Source organism: Lepidochelys olivacea (genome assembly GCF_965140295.1).
Source record: "Lepidochelys olivacea isolate rLepOli2 genome assembly, chromosome: 1".
NCBI classification, from domain to species: Eukaryota; Metazoa; Chordata; order Testudines; family Cheloniidae; genus Lepidochelys; species Lepidochelys olivacea.
Genome location: NC_140411.1, coordinates 220,460,292 through 220,477,353, shown reverse-complemented (window position 1 = coordinate 220,477,353; position 17,062 = coordinate 220,460,292). Strand labels below are relative to the sequence as shown.

At 42.5% G+C, this 17,062-nt stretch overlaps 1 protein-coding gene across 1 annotated transcript in view; it reads right to left on the bottom strand.

Annotated features, from left to right (window-relative positions):
- Positions 1 to 201: 201 nt before the first annotated feature.
- The window catches only part of PRMT8 (protein arginine methyltransferase 8), a 99,804-nt gene continuing 82,943 nt past the window's right edge, over positions 202 to 17,062 (bottom strand). The window contains exons 8-10 of the mRNA XM_084617801.1: positions 9,007 to 9,157; positions 3,084 to 3,205; positions 202 to 1,909 (exon numbers count right to left, since the gene is read on the bottom strand). Of these exons, the coding sequence (XP_084473927.1) occupies positions 1,826 to 1,909; positions 3,084 to 3,205; positions 9,007 to 9,157 (357 nt within the window). The 3' untranslated portion in view covers positions 202 to 1,825. The remainder of the gene's footprint in view (positions 1,910 to 3,083; positions 3,206 to 9,006; positions 9,158 to 17,062) is intronic.

Here is a 17,062-nt window from a genome sequence, read left to right as displayed (position 1 = left end):
TGAGTCGGATGATATGGACTCCTCTGCAGAATCAGGCAGGCTGCTTCCCAAAACCCTTGGTCCTAAAAGGGGCAGACCACCCTGTTACAGTACTATTCAGGGTGAGTAAAAACATCAGCATCTGGCTCAAAGAAAACAGTAAAAATTGCTTTAAAGGAATCATAATTAACTGCAGAGTGAACAATTTGTTTTACTGCCAAATTACAGTTTAATTTCATTCTACACAGATACCATGTACCATGATCCCAAGACCATAATCTTTAGACCATAAGAAAATGGAAGTACTGTACATCTCTCAGATGAAGTGAAAAACAATAGAAACATGTCTAAAAGGTTAAAAGCAGACAGTCGTTACATTGACAGAACAGGAACCTAAGAAAAGCTTACGAACAAGTTTACACCTTCAGCACTGTTAGCTTTTCACAACTTCTAGCCTGTTTCATTTGCAGCTGATAAAGAAATTATCTCAGACAGAAAGCTAGTCAATTTTATCCAGTACATCACAAGAACATCTTTTTGTGCCTAATACCTTTGGTGGCTGGAAGACGTACAGATGAAGATGATGATGCAACAATTTAATAAATTACATGTGAGTAGATGCCCAATATTTATACATAGTAAAAAAAATGGATACATACATCTCAAGGAATATAAACAGTTAAAATATTAACTATAAGCTGAATATATTTAAAGTAAAATAATAAGTGGAAGGGGAAAAATAAGCTACAGACATCTTCATAATACCAGAAGCCACAGATTTTTTTAAATAAATTTATTATTTCACCATTTCAGCAAAGGTGATCACTGCACTTTTGAGACTAATATTTGCACTTTAAAGTGACCTGTCCAACACCAACACCAACCCCCTGTTTATTCAGAACTAAAATGATTTTGTATTAAGATGGTTACTGAGAGGTAAACGGAGATGTGACATGGCCAACAAAGCATGACTAATCTACCATTTTGAAAGGCTTCGCACTCATCACATTCAAATACTGTATGCCAAATTTAAGAGGGTCTCATGCAAGATCCAGCTATAAGAATTCATCACAAAATGTTCCCAAATGATGAAAAGTTAAACTTGTTTTTTTAAATAACTGAAGGATGTCCATCTGTGAACGGGACAGAAATCAACACTGAAAGTTAGAGATGTATGTTTTCCAACTGATTTTCTGTTACCTTTTAGCTCACACTAACAATCAATATGTAATATTCCCTGAAGCTACAGTGGAGGGCAGTGAATGACAGCTGGAGCATCTGCCTAGCTAGATTAATATCAGAGCTAGTACAACTAACTTTCTATTGTTGCTTAATGGGAAGAAAAAACTAATCACAAAAACAAATTCCTATTATGAAGCAATAGAATCCTTCTGATGTACAACATAGTTTTATATTTATAATATATTTATACTGACTCTGATCTCAGTAATGCTATCATGACAATGTGTCTCAGTGGTCTTCTATTTTAAAGTAATTGTCCTAATTGCCTGTAGCATGCAAAGCTTGGAAGAACCAGAAATTCACAGTAAGTAGTACAATTTGATTATGCATCTTCTGCCATCCTAAAATTAACCAGAGTACTGAAGACTGTTTGCTTATTTTGCCTATATAATTGACAAAAGTTATGGTTCTGTATACTGTACATTCATAGCAGGATCCCATCTCCATGTGGCACCAATAGGAAGGATCAGGTTACCAACTTTCCACCAGAGTACACTTTCTAGGGTCTAATGTAATAGACCTGCAAACAACTGTTTCTAGCTTGAAGTGCAGTGGATCAAGATTTGGTGCAATTCTTCTCTCTGTCTCTCAAGAGATTCTTTTGCTAGCGCATTTTGTAGTCATTAGATACAGACGTTTCGCACAGCTGTCCTTTAAAATCCAAGTCTACTGTGAAATCCAGGTCACGCTGTAATGAAGATTTAGGCGTAACATGTAAGTAAGACTATAAGTAGTTTTGTGTGCAAATTTGATTATCTTTACTCAACCTAAGAAAGAATGCAGACTCAGAAAGACATGCACATAGTGTTCTTTTTACCAATGAAGTATGAGAATAAATGGCCCAACAGCATTCATTGGGTAACCTACAGCAGTGGAAGCTTTGTACATTCTTCTCAGAGGTTTCTTTACAGGCTTGTTGGAAATTTACCAAAATAGCTGTTCTGGAATAACTATTCTAGAACAGTTATAAACCGCTATGTGGGGACACTTATTCTGGAAAAGGAGTGTTTTTTTTTTCCAATTTAGCTTAATCCACTTCCAAATGAAATTCCAATTTTCCATCAAAAAATAGTTTTAATGGAATATTTTTGGCCCGCCCTATCATGGACTAGCCCAACACCCACTGAAGTCAATGGGAGTTTTTCCAGTCCCTTCACTCTGTTTTGGATTAGGCTATAAGGGTCACATTTTCAAAAGAGTTCAGCATCCACAATTGGGGCCAGATTTTCAAACCACGCTCCGCTCCCAGTTTAGCACCCAGCTGAGGTGGGAAATTACGAAAGCACTCAGCAGTCAGCAGCTGCCACTGAGAAAAATGGGACCTGCTGGCTGCTGAGATTATTTGAGAATTGGATAATTTAAGTTAGTCGTCTATATGCAAGCTGAGTGCATATGAGAATGTGCAACCCCTTACCTAGGGGCCCAACTGGGAGCAGTCCGATGTTCAGTTCTTGTGAAAATATGGCCCAACATGCATAACTGAAATAATTATGCCTGATCACCCACCGTTGAAAGCAATGGGAACTTTATCACTGATTTCAATGGCAGCAGAAACATGGCCTTCCCGCTTATGTCACAAAGTGAGAGCCATAAACCATACAGAATACACTGTACAGCTGACTTGACACTGCATTTGGAACTTTCCTTTTTTTCCTCCATGCTGATTTTTTTTTGCAATTTTAGCAGTACAACATTAGCATTGTACAAACATAGTTATCTGCATCCGAATTCAGTGAGGTTATGAACCGACTACCTGCGACTGGTCATGAGTTCAGACCCTTTAACAGGCTCACTCTGTTTACTCTTCTGTATGGTCCATCTAGCATTACAGCCACAAATCAGAACCAAGGAAGGCGACCTACCACATTTTTTGCATTTGGTTTCATGGATATAGTTCCATAGATTTCTTCGCCTCTTCTCACAGTTAGGTAGTCCTCTAAGTAGAAGACCGTTTGCTTCCAGTGGGTATATGGAGCATCAGGAGCTACAAAACAGATGTTGGCATTTATATGAATTCGGCATTTGAGTCTGTTCTATGAACAGAACATTAGACTTTGAAAAAATCCCCTTTCCTGGCAGATTTCAACTCAGATACTATGACACTTGTATGGCTCCCACTTACCGTAGTGTAATTTCACTAAGTTGGGAGGACTTACTCCGAATTTACATTGGATTTACATTGGTGCTAGTCGGAAGTGAATCAGACCTCATTTATAGTGCCTTTTACTTAAAGCTCTCAGAGCACTTACAAGAAAGATAAGTATCATTATGCAATTTTCAAGGTGGGATAACTAAGGCACACAAAGGCTAAGGGCTTGTCTTCACTACCACACTACATCGGTGCAGCTGCAGTGCTGCAGGTTTGCCGTGACATTATCGGGGATACCGTTCCTGATGGCTTGTAGTCCATTACAGACATAAAAGTTGCAATTCTTCAACAAAAAAACTTCAAAAACAGATTTCAACGAGAGACTGCTGAATTGGAATTAATTTGCAAACTGGACACAATTAACTTAGGCTTGATTAAAGACTGGGAGTGGATGGGTCATTACACAAAGTAAAACTATTTCCCCATGTTTATTCCCCTCCCCACCCCGTTCCTCACACATTTTTGTCAACTGCTGGAAATGGCCCACCTTGATTATCACTACAAAAGGGTGGTTCCCCTCTCCTTGCCCCCCACCCCCACTGATAATAGCTCACCTTACCTGATCACTCTTGTTACAGCCTGTATGGTAACACCCATTGTTTCATGTTCTCTGTGTATATAAAATCTCCCCACGGTATTTTCCCCTGCACGCATCCGATGAAGTGAGCTGTAGCTCACAAAAGCTTATGCTCAAATAATTTGTTCGTCTCTAAGGTGCCACAAGTCCTCCTTTTCTTTTTGTGAATATTCTCAGAGATTTAGAATTCTCTCCTGTTCCCAAAGCAGTTTACACTGAATGACTATATGCCGATATGTGATCCAAAGCTTATTTGTTACAGGGTGTCCTTTAAGATGATTCAATATCTCAACCATTTTGATTTATTAATTTCACACACACATCCTTCTAATGTATTGATGGATCTTCTTTCTACCCATCAATTTATTGATGATCTTCTTTCTACACTTCTTATTCCCCTTTGCTCCTTTGGCAAGCACTAGAGGCCGGACCTTGCAAACCTGCCCCCTTTGAACTCCATTGGCTTTGAGGGATTGATGGACCTGGCCCTTACTCATTCCACTGTCCATATCTTCCCCCTGAAAACTTCAACAGAATGTGTTTGTCTTCCTTTCCCCTTTTGCATTTCCTGTATGTTTTTGAAATGTTATTTTCAGATCTTTTGAGAAGCCCCTTGTGAACCTGCACTGGCTCCTTTTTATTTCTTGCATTCTTCTAGTTCAGGGAGTCTGCTGCACCTCTAGGCCCTGATCCAAAGTCCATTAAATTCAACAGATCTTATTAACTTCCTAGAGATTGGGAGCAGACCTTCTCTTAGGCTTCTTCCATACTGATGGATTTGAATATTTCCTGCTATTGCATTTTACTCTCTGTAAAAGGTAAAATTTTCAAAATTGCTTAAGCCCAGACCCTCAAATGTACTTAGGCACCTAACTCCCATTGATTTCACAAATCTGGACCTTCAGAGCCTAAGTCTCACTGAATTTCAAAACATTTAGACTCCTAAGTCAGTTCTGAAAATGGGACTCAGGCTCCTAAGTCACTTGGGCACTTTTGAACATTTTACCCTAGATTTTTTGATTTCCCAAGTTTGCATTCATAACTCTGATATCCTTGTACCACACTACTTGATGATTTCCGTGAACACATTCCTTACTAGGACAGCTATCTGGGTTCTTGGGCAAGTCACTTAACAGAGTCTTAATTAATATTTCCTTTCTCTCACTCTGTTTCTCTTGTCTATTTACACTGTCCAATTTTGCAGCAGAGACTGTCTTTTACTCCCAATCACAATAGTACCTACAGACCCCAGTGAGGCTATGTCTACACTGCCCCACCATTCAGACTACAGGGGTGTGTTGCACTATAACTCCCCCTGCTGGACACTGCAGTTCCAACCAAACAGTTCCTATTTTGCATTACTGTAGTCCTCTTTCAAGAGGACTATGTTAATGCGAACAAGGAACCTTTTAGTTCACACAGGTAGTGTCCACATGGGAGTTACAGCGATGCACTTTGGTGCGCATTCCTATTCACACCCTCATAGGCTCAACTGCAGGCCAGGCCATTGAGATGTCTATATAACACCTAGCACACTGGGGCCCTGGTCTCAAGTTGTGGCCCCTAGGCACTAAAATAACCCATCCCATGAGTCTGTTGGTACCATTTTAAGACCCACCTTTCCTCCCAGCTCATTAGCCTCATGGCTAATAAAACAATGAAATCTAATGCGAAAAACATTCTCACTTCCTCCATCATTACATCTATTTTAATCTCCCACTTCCATGGAATTAAAATACAATGTCCTGCTTCTTCCTATTAGCTCTCATGGGACCCACAGATCTCTCTCTCTTTTCACATACTACAATGTAAATCAGGAGTAACTGAAGTCAATGGAGCTACACTGGTGTGAGAGGAGAATCAGATCCAGAGAATAAATTACCAACCAAAGGATGGGAGCAAAGAGCATGGATGAACAGGAATGTAATGTGAAAATTTACAATAACAAAAGGCTGGCATATGGAGCTAAATGCCCTTTTCCTGCTCCTTACTTTTCTTACACAGATTATCTACAGATGCTGCCTCTCTGAAATACTGTGCTTGTAAATGTGTTTTATGCATTGTAATCAAGAGGTCTGATTCTGCTGTCACACTGGTTTTACCTAGCATAATTCTGTTGATTTCAATCCAATCACTCCTTATTTACCTCGGTATGAGAGGAGAAGGGCCAATGGGTCTGTGGAAGTGTGAAAGATGATCTTTCAAAGTAAATGAGTCATATAAACCACAGCAATATTTTTCACATGTATTTTTAAAACAATAAAAATGTTTTTCAGACTTGTATGTGATACTGTATTTAAGACACCCCCCCCCCCCCAAGCCATTCCACTGAAAGCTGAAAATACCAGAAAATGCCACGGGGGCTATTTATAAAAAGAAAACAAAAAGAGAGAGAGAGAAATTTTTTCTCTGGTAAATGAGTCTTCGCGTTTCTTGGTGAGCCTGGGTCAATAACACCAGACAGAGATGAGAGACACTTAAGAATTCAGGAGTCTTTTTGCATGTCTATCAGTTGGTTCATAGCAGCCAGCTTCTCTCTTTCTGCTAAGAAGAGTCAATTTAAATTGCTGTTTGCTGGAGACAGTGATATGTATTCAGTGTGCTCTTCATAGTAAAAATGCAACAGTCTGTGACAAGCCAAATTGAGTTTCTTCCAGTATTATTATCATGCATTCACTGAGATCACATTAACATAATCAAACTCATGAGATGATGAGAAAGATGCCGAGACCTGGTCTGCTCACAGATTTTGTACCAGTACAACAATTTTGCTTAGGGGTGCAATTTTTTTTTTATTTAGCTAAAATGGTTGTACCAACACTACCCTGAGTGTGGTTCTAATTATACCAGTAAAAATGTGGCTTATATCAGGAGAGCTTATTCCCCTTCTCTTATGGGAATATGTCACTATATGCACCTTTATACTAGTATCTATACTGGGGTGGGCAAACTTTTTGGCCCAAGGGCCACATCTGGGAATAGAGATTGTATGGCGGGCCATGAGTGCTCACAAAATTGGGGTTGGGGTGCAGGAGGGGCTGAGGCCAGAAATGAGGAGTTTAGGGTGCAGGAAGGAGCTCTGGGCTGGAGCGGTGGAATGGGGTGCGGGGTGTGTGTGTGAGGGCTCTAGCTGGGGGTGCGGGCTCTGGGGTGGGGCTGGGGATGAGGGGTTTGGGATGCAGGAGGGTGCTCCAGGCTGAGATCAAGGGGTTCGGAGGGAGGGAAGGGGATCAGGACTGGGGCAGGAGGTTGGGGCATGGGGAGAGGTTGGGGCAGGGGTGCAGGCTCCGGGTGGCTCTTACCTCAAGCAGGACCGTGCCACTGCTTCCGGGAGCCGCGTGGAATGGTCCCCGACCCTGCTTCCCAGATGGAGCACTGGAGCGGGACAAGCCCCAGACCCTGCTCCCCAGTGGGAGCTCGAGGGTCAGACTAAAATGGCTGGCAAACCTTTTTGTTTACAAAATGTAACATTTCAACAATTTTGAAATGTTTATTTATTTATTTTCAACGGGTTTTTGAAGTGGGAGATTTCTCAAAACCATTTGTCAAAAACAACTTTCTACAAATCAGCCTTTTGTGATGAAAAATGTTTCATCAGAAAATTCACAACCAGCTCTAGTGTGTAGACAAGTCCTAAGTTATGTAGTAACTCTTCCTCTGACAGCTTCCCACACTCATTAGACTAGTTGAATGCTGCTGCATGCATGAGTTTGGATCCAGATCCATGCCAAAGGATCTTAATTAATCTCTTCTCTGTTTGATTTGTCTCTGGTAAAATTTCTAAATGGAAACTTCTTAGGGCCAAATAAAGTCTGACCCGGCACAGATGCACTCTGGGGAAAGAGTGCAGGGACTTCCAATCATCCGTAATGTTCCTTAGAGAAGATTGACATAATTTGACCGTCTGTGCTCCCTGAGCTGAGGAGAGTGGTGTGTCTGAATAGATGGAGGCATGTAGTCATTAACGCTCAAATCTGTCAGGTAAATATCAGCCTATTCACCCATTTTAAAAAAAATGTATAATAATAATGTGCCAAATACCTAAATGAGGCTAATCAGTGTAGTTCTACTGATGTCTGTGGTTCTCTGCCAATGTACACCAATTGAGGAGCTGGACCAGTGTCTCTAGTTAATGCAAATTTTTCACACACACATACACACACACACACACACACACACACACTCCATTCTCATTGGGCCACATTTAAATTTGCACTAAGGCTCCTTTGCTCTGCTCTGGTTATAAGTTACATTTACATTAGGGATGTTGAAAAATTTATGTCAAAACTATTTTTTGACAGAAAATTGGGTTTTTGATGAAACAATTTTTCACAAGTGTCTGATTTTTTTTATTGTAATTCAAAAAAATGAATAACGAAAAAGCAAAAAAAGTGTTCAGTTGAAAACTAAAATATTTTTATTTGGGTATGCCACTGAGGTGCCTCATGGAAGTCGTAGTTCAGTAGCTTCATGTGGCTATTCTCCACTATGGTTCAGGCTATGCAGCCAGATTTCATTATGCAATGATGCCACGCCTTCTGTCACCAAGAGGTGAAATCCTGGTGCACCATGGGAGATGTAGTGAGACCTGACAATTCACACTATAGAGGAGACTGGGTGCATGAGGCACTCAAACTACAACTCCCATGAGACACCACATTGGCATTTCAGAATCGAATTCAGCTTTTCAACATATTTTACTTTTTGATTTTTCACCAAAAAGTCAAAATTTTCTGGTGGGGTGGGCATTTTCTGACAAGATCTAAGTTACATCCACTTTAAGGCCTGCCACAGCTGCATAATGGTGTCTCAGTGCAAATGACAATCTGGCCCAATGATATTTTGGTATCCTGTCCCTTTAAATACAGGAAGTCAATTATTTGATTTTCTTTTTAAAAAACAAGTTATACTGGCTAGGGCAAGACCGTGAACTCCTTACTCACTTTGGCGAGCAGTTGTTCACAAGAATAGGGCTGTTCATCAATGTGAATAAAGGATTCACATTCTCGCCTTCAGAATTATCACACAATGGAGCTGTGGCAATAAGGAGATAGTGTACCTGTTGAAAATCCCATTTTCTTGTGGCACTTTGTAAATTCAATATTAAAATAGGTGACCAAGGCATGAATGTAATCGTTGCGCTGAATTTGGAGGCAGAACGCAGATGTAAAAGCCAGTTCTTCAGTCTTCACTGTATAAATATCCACTTCCTGCATTGAGGAAAAAGAGTAAGCCATTTACGTAACAGAAGTCTGTATGTCTTGAGTTGTCTTGACTAGACTAGGTGAGAGGATCTGTTTAACATGTTGAGTGATGTATTTAAACATTTTATTTATTGCTCAGCAATGTAGGCTACAAGCGGCCCATTGCTCTGTAAGAAATCAATGGCATGTTTGAGAAGAATAGCATCCACGAAATCAGCAAATGACCCAGAAGGGGGATCTTACAACCAGGCAGCCAGCCAAATAACTCACTAGCTCAGTAGAGAACAATGGAGAGGCCAACCAGTGAAAGGGAATTTGCCCTGGGGGGTTGCAGTAGTTAGAGAGAAACAAGGTAAGAAAATATGCTTTGAAATATGGAGAAAAAGTAGAAGAGGGAGCCTTCAGGGCCCAATTGCGAGACCCTTACTCTCTCGTGTAATTATTACTCAGCATGAGGAAGGGTGGCAGAATTGGATCCTTAATAACCAGCAGAGGACAGTTAATATTACTGTAGGAGTGGGCATAAGCCTTAGGGGTTGGACAGAAATCAGACTTTGGACTTAAAAAAAGGAGGCAGGGCCATGAAAGCTGGCAGCAGAGACAGCAAGAAAATTAAGCCATAACACATCTGTTTACCTGGGTCAGGCCTGAGAGGAGATGGAAGGAGTTTTCATCACTTGTAAGAACTGCACACAGATATATAGCTGAGTGAATAATGCAGAAAATATGCCATGAATATTCATTTGAATTTTTAAATTTATTTGCTTCGGCCATGTCTGGACACATTGTAATGAACAACCCAGCATTGGCAGGGTTGTGAGTAAGATGAGTTCATAGACTTTGCTACTTCTAATTTCTACTTGGCAACATGGTTAAATTTGATGATGTCTAAGGCCTCTTCTGTGAATTTTGATTCGTAAGGGCATCTTTTTTCACTTTTGGATCCTCTTCACAGAAGGGAATATGCATTAGCTGTGTAGAGCTAAATAAACAGAACCTCCAAAGTAGGTGACATGGTCCCACTTCCCCCGATCATGCTTTCTGACCTTGTATCAAAGAATGGATTCCAAAATATTAGGCACAGGATTTTTTTAGACCACAGAAGAAAATTATCTAAGTATTAATATGGCTTGAATGTGGCATTCAACAACAAAGATGCAGTCTCCAAGACAGTGTGCTTATGTTGATGCTCAAATCAGATCTCACGCTTCAGGGCATAAGCTGATTGCCTCAGGAATCGGGATGAATTCTCCCCACGCATGTACAGCATTGCACAGTTGTTTGGGATGCTGTATTATGCATGTTCATTGTTTTCCTCAGAGGCATTAAATACTGGACACTGTGAGAGGCAGGATACAAGGCTTGGTATACCATTGGTTATATCTGATGGTATGGGATAGCCTACATTTCAAATGGTGCATTTAATTATATCTCTGTAAGTACATCTGCCTTCACTTCCTCTTTTGTTGGTGACCAGGTGCAACTATTTGGTAATGAGTCCAATACACCACTTCATATCAAAAGGAGGAAAATCAATTTCAACATTAAAATAAAGAAAAAGACAGAAACAATTCATGCATTCTGAGACAAAGTTTGTTCTACGCTACTGAAGTCTGAAAAGGAAACATATGGGCTAGATTCTCTTCTCCATTACATCAGTGTAAACCTGGAGTAACTGGATTGACTGAAGCGGAATCACTCTGGATTTATATCAGTATAATGGAGATCAGAATCTTGCACATTTATACAGAATACAATTCTATATTTTGTCAAGAATGCTCAATAATATAGGAGAGGCATAGTAAGACAAACAGAGACAGACTCAGCTATTATTCAGAAATGGATTTCTTTGCATTGACCACACAATTCATAGGTTTTTCCAAGAGGATGAAAACATAGGGTAAGAGGGCCTGCATCTTTAACAACAGAGCTCTAGTTTTGGCTTAATATATTGGAGATATTGTTCAGGAACAGTTCAACCATATGAAGAATGTATTCTGCTTCCAAGGTCATTGAGTATCTGCTATGTGGAGGCACTGAATTATCTGTCACATGTTTATAAGTGGTATAAATGAAAACTGCCTGACTGCTTTAAAGTGCAGTACTTCTCTAAAAAGTTATTCTGCATAAAAGGCATTGCAGAGGTTCTGCGTTTATTGTCTCTTAATAATGCCTTTCCAAATATGATTAATCTGCAAGTAAAAATATTTTTAACTGCCATCCCTGCAAACCCACCTGCGATGTCCTTCTCCCTTATTATCACAGGGTACTGATGGCTTTCACCCAAAAAGAAGTAGCAATTTTGGATGCATCAGTTTTTGAGTGTCTGACTTGAGACAACTTTAAAGGGTCTGATTTGCAGAGAGTGCTGAGCATCTGCTCTGTGTAAATCAGACCCTAAAAAGGGTCTCCAGGGGGGACCCAAAAACTTAGGCACCCAAAACAACCAATCACTTTTCAAAATCTTAGCCAAAGACTCTGCAAGCCAAATTGAGCCTTCAGTGACAGCTGCAGTTCCATTGTCTTCAGTGGATTTGCAGATGTAACTGACTGGAACTTAGCATAAATTTTTTGTTGTTGTTGTTGTTGAAGAAAGACTAGAATCCAGCTCCCCCTCTCTGAGCTGCATTGGCTCTGCAGGGTGAAGCAGAATCAAAATCAATAAAAAAAATTATTTTGTCAGCAAAGTTAGTAAAAATGTCTCTGGAAATCTACAGGGAACAAAAATACTGGTAAGGGGGTGCCAATTTTACAGTCATTTTTTCAGAGCAGAACCATACTTTAATTTGCCAGGCAGAGTAGGAGATACTTTAATTTGCCAGGCAGAGTAGGAGATTAAAAAAAAAACTGGTATTGATTAATTTGTACAATTTTGTACTGACTCAATCCCTGTTCTTAACCTCCATTTCAGCTGCCACAAATTCCTATACTAGATGTGTGTCCTGCTTCTCAGTCAAAATCCCAGGTGGCTGAATGCTAATTTTGCATAAAATTAGATGGAAAAGTCATGCTCCTCCACATTTCTCTCCAAATTATTCAAAAATGGGGCATAATTGAGCACAAGGCTGGTCCAAGAGCCCTTAATTGTAATAAAGTGTTAAACTGAGAAACAGTAAGAGTGATAAACACAGCAGCTATCTATCTCGGATCAGATTGTGGCTGGGGGCCTGTGGAGAAGCACAGAGGGGAATAGGGGCATAAGGAACCTCCTCTGCTATGTGTCCCACTCAGTTCTTGTATGCAGGAGTGTGGAAGATTTGGTTTCTGCCACAAGTGGCACTAGTCACCTCAGGAGTGCGTGATGGGTGTGAGAGTAAATAGAGGGGAAGGAGCAGGAATCACCCTCCCAAACTTTCAGCTTGGAGAGCAGGGGACAGCAATGCCTCCCCCTCCCCTCAGCCCCTGAGCTTTTGGCTGGCTGTGGAGAGGAGGCTGCAGAGCAGGAAAGAAGGAGAGTCTGAGGGTGCTTTGTACAGCTACCTCAGTGCTCTGCAGGGGTGACAGTAACTTAAAGGACTTACCGGTACTGGAGTCCTGAGCAGGGGCATGGCCTCCACCGGAAGAGGCAGGGCCTTTAAATCACCCCCGGAATTACCAGCTGCAGAGGCGGCTGGGAGCTCAGGGGTGATTTAAAGGGTCCGGGACTCCAGCTGCCACTACCGCAGAGGAGCTCCAGGCCCTTTAAATTGTCGATGGAGCCCTGCTGCCGGGCTCCAGCAGCGCTTTAAAGGGCCCAGGGCTCCGGCTGCTGCGGGGAGCCCCAGGCCCTTTAAATCACTGCAGGAGCCCCGCCGCTGGGGCTCTGGCAGTGGGGCTCGGACGGGGCTTTAAAGGGCCCGGTCTCCCCACAGCAGCAGGAGCGCCAGGCCCTTTAAAGTGCCGTGCGAGCCCCGCTGCCAGAGTCCTTTAAATCGCCAGCCTGGGGAAGCCAGTCTGGTGTGGCACAGCATACTGACTCTTGCCAGTACACCATACCAGCTTACTTTCACCTGTGGTGCTCTGTCAACCCTGCCTCCATGCTGGCCTTCCAAATAGGCTCAATAACAGGAAGTGGCTGCAATTGTAGTCTCATGCCAGCAGGGCCCTCAGCAGTGTCATTCTGCTGGGCACGCAAGAGCCTGCAGCTGTGGCTCCCTTCCTACCTGGGGTCCTCCCTTACCAGCTCTGCAGGAGAGAAGAAGCCTGGCCAGGACAAGAGGGTGCAGCACTGGCTGATAGCAGTTTCTCCTTTCACTTCTACCTCCCCCTGCCAGACACACCCCCTTTGGTAGTACAGACAGGAGGAGTGCAGCTATGAGGGGAATTAGAGGAAAGGAAGATGGCAGGATTTTGGAAGAGGGAAAGAGAACAGGGCAGGAGGCAGTTTGGAGAAGAGAGAATGAAGTGTTTGGGGAAGAGGGTGGAAAGTGAGGTGAGATTGAATGGGGGATTCATGGAGAGGAGAAACTGGAATCTGGGAGAGGAAGAGAGAGGTGGTGTGGAGGAAGAGGAAGGAGACTTGAGGAGTTTGGAGGAAGGAGAGGAGTCAGAAAAGATTTCACAAAGAGGGGTCTAGAGGGGAAGGAGAAGAAAGTAGGGAGTGGAGGCGCAGCATGCTGTCTGAAGATGATTACAGGATGGAAGCCAGGCAAAGGTGGTACCACAGCAAGAGAAGTGGAAGACAGCCAAAGTAGGTGCTGTGGGTCTTGTTTTTATTTTTAAGAGGAGTGGGGAGAAAGGAACTTGTGTTGGGACCCTTCTCGAGTTGTCTCCTGGTGTTGAAGGGGAATGGTTCAGTCCCTCCCACAGACTCCTTGGGGCAAAATCACTCCTGCAGCGTGGGGATATGGGCAGAAGCACATTTGGCACGTGGCCAAACTCCCTAGGCACTTAGAGGCATTGTGCTTCCTTCAGGCTCATTGCTTCCCAGAGCCCTCTCTGGGGATATGTGGCTCCATGCAGAAAGTATTGTGCCCCTGCCCTCTGAAAATCAGGTCCCCCTTTTGGACAACCCAAAAATGGACACACCACAGATCATGAGACACTTGAAAACACAAGCCAGGTTTTTTGTTCCCACTGCGTACTCTCATGGTTCGGTACCCCAGTGTGTGTTTTAGGCATTAGCCCTTGCATGAGGAAGACCTGCTGAAAAGGCTGTTTATGTGGACTATGGGTTTTCAACCAGATGTCATGACCCTCAAGAGGTTGTGAACAGGTCCTGGGGGTCATGACAACCTACCTTATCTTTATGAGTAGATGGGAGATAAGCCTCAAAACTGCTGTGGGTTCCCAAAACTTTTTTATGGAGTCAGCATATGGAGAGCCACCTTCTCAGTCTGCTTGCGCTCATATTTGTTCAGTCAGCCTTTGTGTGTGGGGGGGTGGAAGGTGAGAAAACCTGGATTTGTGCTGGAAATGGCCCACCTGATGATCACTTTAGATAAGCTATTACCAGCAGGACAGTGGGGTGGGAGGAGGTATTGTTTCATATTCTCTGTGTGTATATAAAGTCTGCTGCAGTTTCCACGATATGCATCTGAGGAAGTGAGCTGTAGCTCACGAAAGCTTATGCTCTAATAAATTGGTTAGTCTCTAAGGTGCCACAAGTCCTCCTTTTCCTTTTACTACAGTTTCTTAAGGGTTTTTTTAGATTTAAAATCTCATAGAATCATAGAATATTAGGGTTGGAAGAGTCCTCAGGATGTCATCTAGTCCAACCCCCTGCTGAAAGCAGGACCAATCCCCAACTAATCAGACATCACACAGGAAATAGTTCGCTAAATATACCCATATATAAAGCCCACCTTGACACCTCCTGTGTTCTCACTGAGCAGATTGTAAGTTCAACAACTACTTTAGGACAAGAGTCTGAGACCTTTACTCACATTGAGTAGTACCTGACTTAGCTATTAGTTCCATTGATTCCAATGGCGCTATTATAGAATAAGGCACTCTTCAACGTAAGGGTGGAAAAATCAGGCCCTTAGATAGTCTAGCATGGCTCCTACTAAGCATGTTATGCTTAGAGCCCTACCAAATTCACGGTCCATTTTGGTGAATTTCACAGTCATAGGATTTTTTAAATCATAAATGTCATAATTTCAGCTATTTAAATCTGACATTTCACAGTGTTGTAATTGTAGGTTTCCTGACCCAAAAAGGAATGGGGGGAGGGGAGAGTAGCAAGGTTATTGTAGGGGAGGTTGCGGTACTGCTACCCTTATTTCTGCGCTGCGGCTGGCGACGGCGCTGTCTTCAGAGGTCGGCAGCTGGAGAGCAGTGACTGTTGGCTGGGAGCCCCGCTCTGGAGGCAGAGCCACCACCAGCAGAAGTAAGGATGGCAGAGTATGGTATTGCCACCCTTACTGCTGCCTGCAGAGTTGGGCCCTCGTCAGCCGCTGCCGCTCTCCAGCCACCCAGCTCTGAAGGCAGCAGCGCAGAAGTAAGGGTGGCAATACCGTGACTCAATTAAAATAACCTTGTGACCCCCCCCAACTCTCTTTGGGGTCAGGACCCACAATTTGAGAAACGCTGGTCTCCCCCCGTGAAATCTGTATAGTACAGGGTAAAAGCACACAAAAGACCAGATTTCGGGGGGGAGGGGGGAAGACCAGATTTCATGGTCCGTGATGTGTTTTTCATGGCCCTGAATTTGACAGGGCCCTAGTTATGCTGTAAAATTTCCTTGGGGGACTAAAGCTTGCCCTCAGGTTATTGACACTGTTTCCCCAGGTGGGGGCACTATTCATTGATTCTAAAATCTGCTAAACCCTGCTGAATGCATGATGCCTGCTGCTCAGAAGGCATGGTCCTCATGACAGATGCAAGTGGGTGGACTCTCTCAGAGGAAGGTGTTATATAAGGAAGAAACATTTGTAACGTTAGGTGAATGCAGAATTTATTGCACCTTATGTTTTGAAAATAAGCAGTTAAATTTAAGACCACTCCAGAAAAGTTCACAGAAGGGGTGTTCGTTTTCTTTCTAAGGGCTTGTCTTCACTGCAGTGTTGACTCAATGTATAACTTAAGTGTTGCCCATAGCTCTACTCCTGTGCACACACACAGATCTCTAGCTCAAACTAAGTGGTGCTTTAAACTCCAGCTAGCGGGCCTGTCTGGGGATGTGGGTTGAAGCCTGAGAGCTGCTGAAACTGAGTTAGTAATACACTGGGGACTCACCTACTCTGTGCTGCTAATCCAAACACTCTGGGCAGCTAACTGGAGAGGCATTAACTGGAGTGTAGAAAATTCTAGCTAACATTGGAGTGAAAAGCCTTAGGACAGTGGGTTTGTTGCTACTTCTTACTCCCCCTCTCCAGTACTAGCTTGCATAGCACAAACTTGAATAGGAGCAAATTTAAGACCAGCAACTCAGTCTGTCTTTCTATACCCTGTTGACTTCAATGAGTTTTTGCTAAAGGTTTTAGATTTGGGCCAACTGTCACATGGTACCAAGGAAATCAAGCTATTCAACCATATGTTCTTGCACTATATATCCATCATTTGTTTAGTTCATTTAAAGTTCATTTTAAAGTTATATTCCATCTTAACTATCGTGTGTGCAGTAGCCTATTTAGCTAACTTTGTTTCCTGTGTGCTATGATTTTAAATATCTACGGCCTGTGCTTTCTACAAAGGCGGCCAGCCATCTCATGTTCAGCTGAGTGCAGATACAGCAATGCACACGCTGTGCTCCTGCATACAGCTTTTACTTTTGTTCCTTCCTGTTTTCATAATCTGAAATATTATTCAGATTTAAGTAATCTGTTTGCTCTTTGTTTATAGAAATACCCAGTACGTTGCCTCTAGCCAGCCAGAGATACAGATAACAATAGGGAAAGTAGAATTGGTTCATGCAAACCGTTGCTCATGCAAGTAGAATTTATTCATGCAAGTAGCCCTATTGAATTCCCTGGGACTATTCATGGGAAT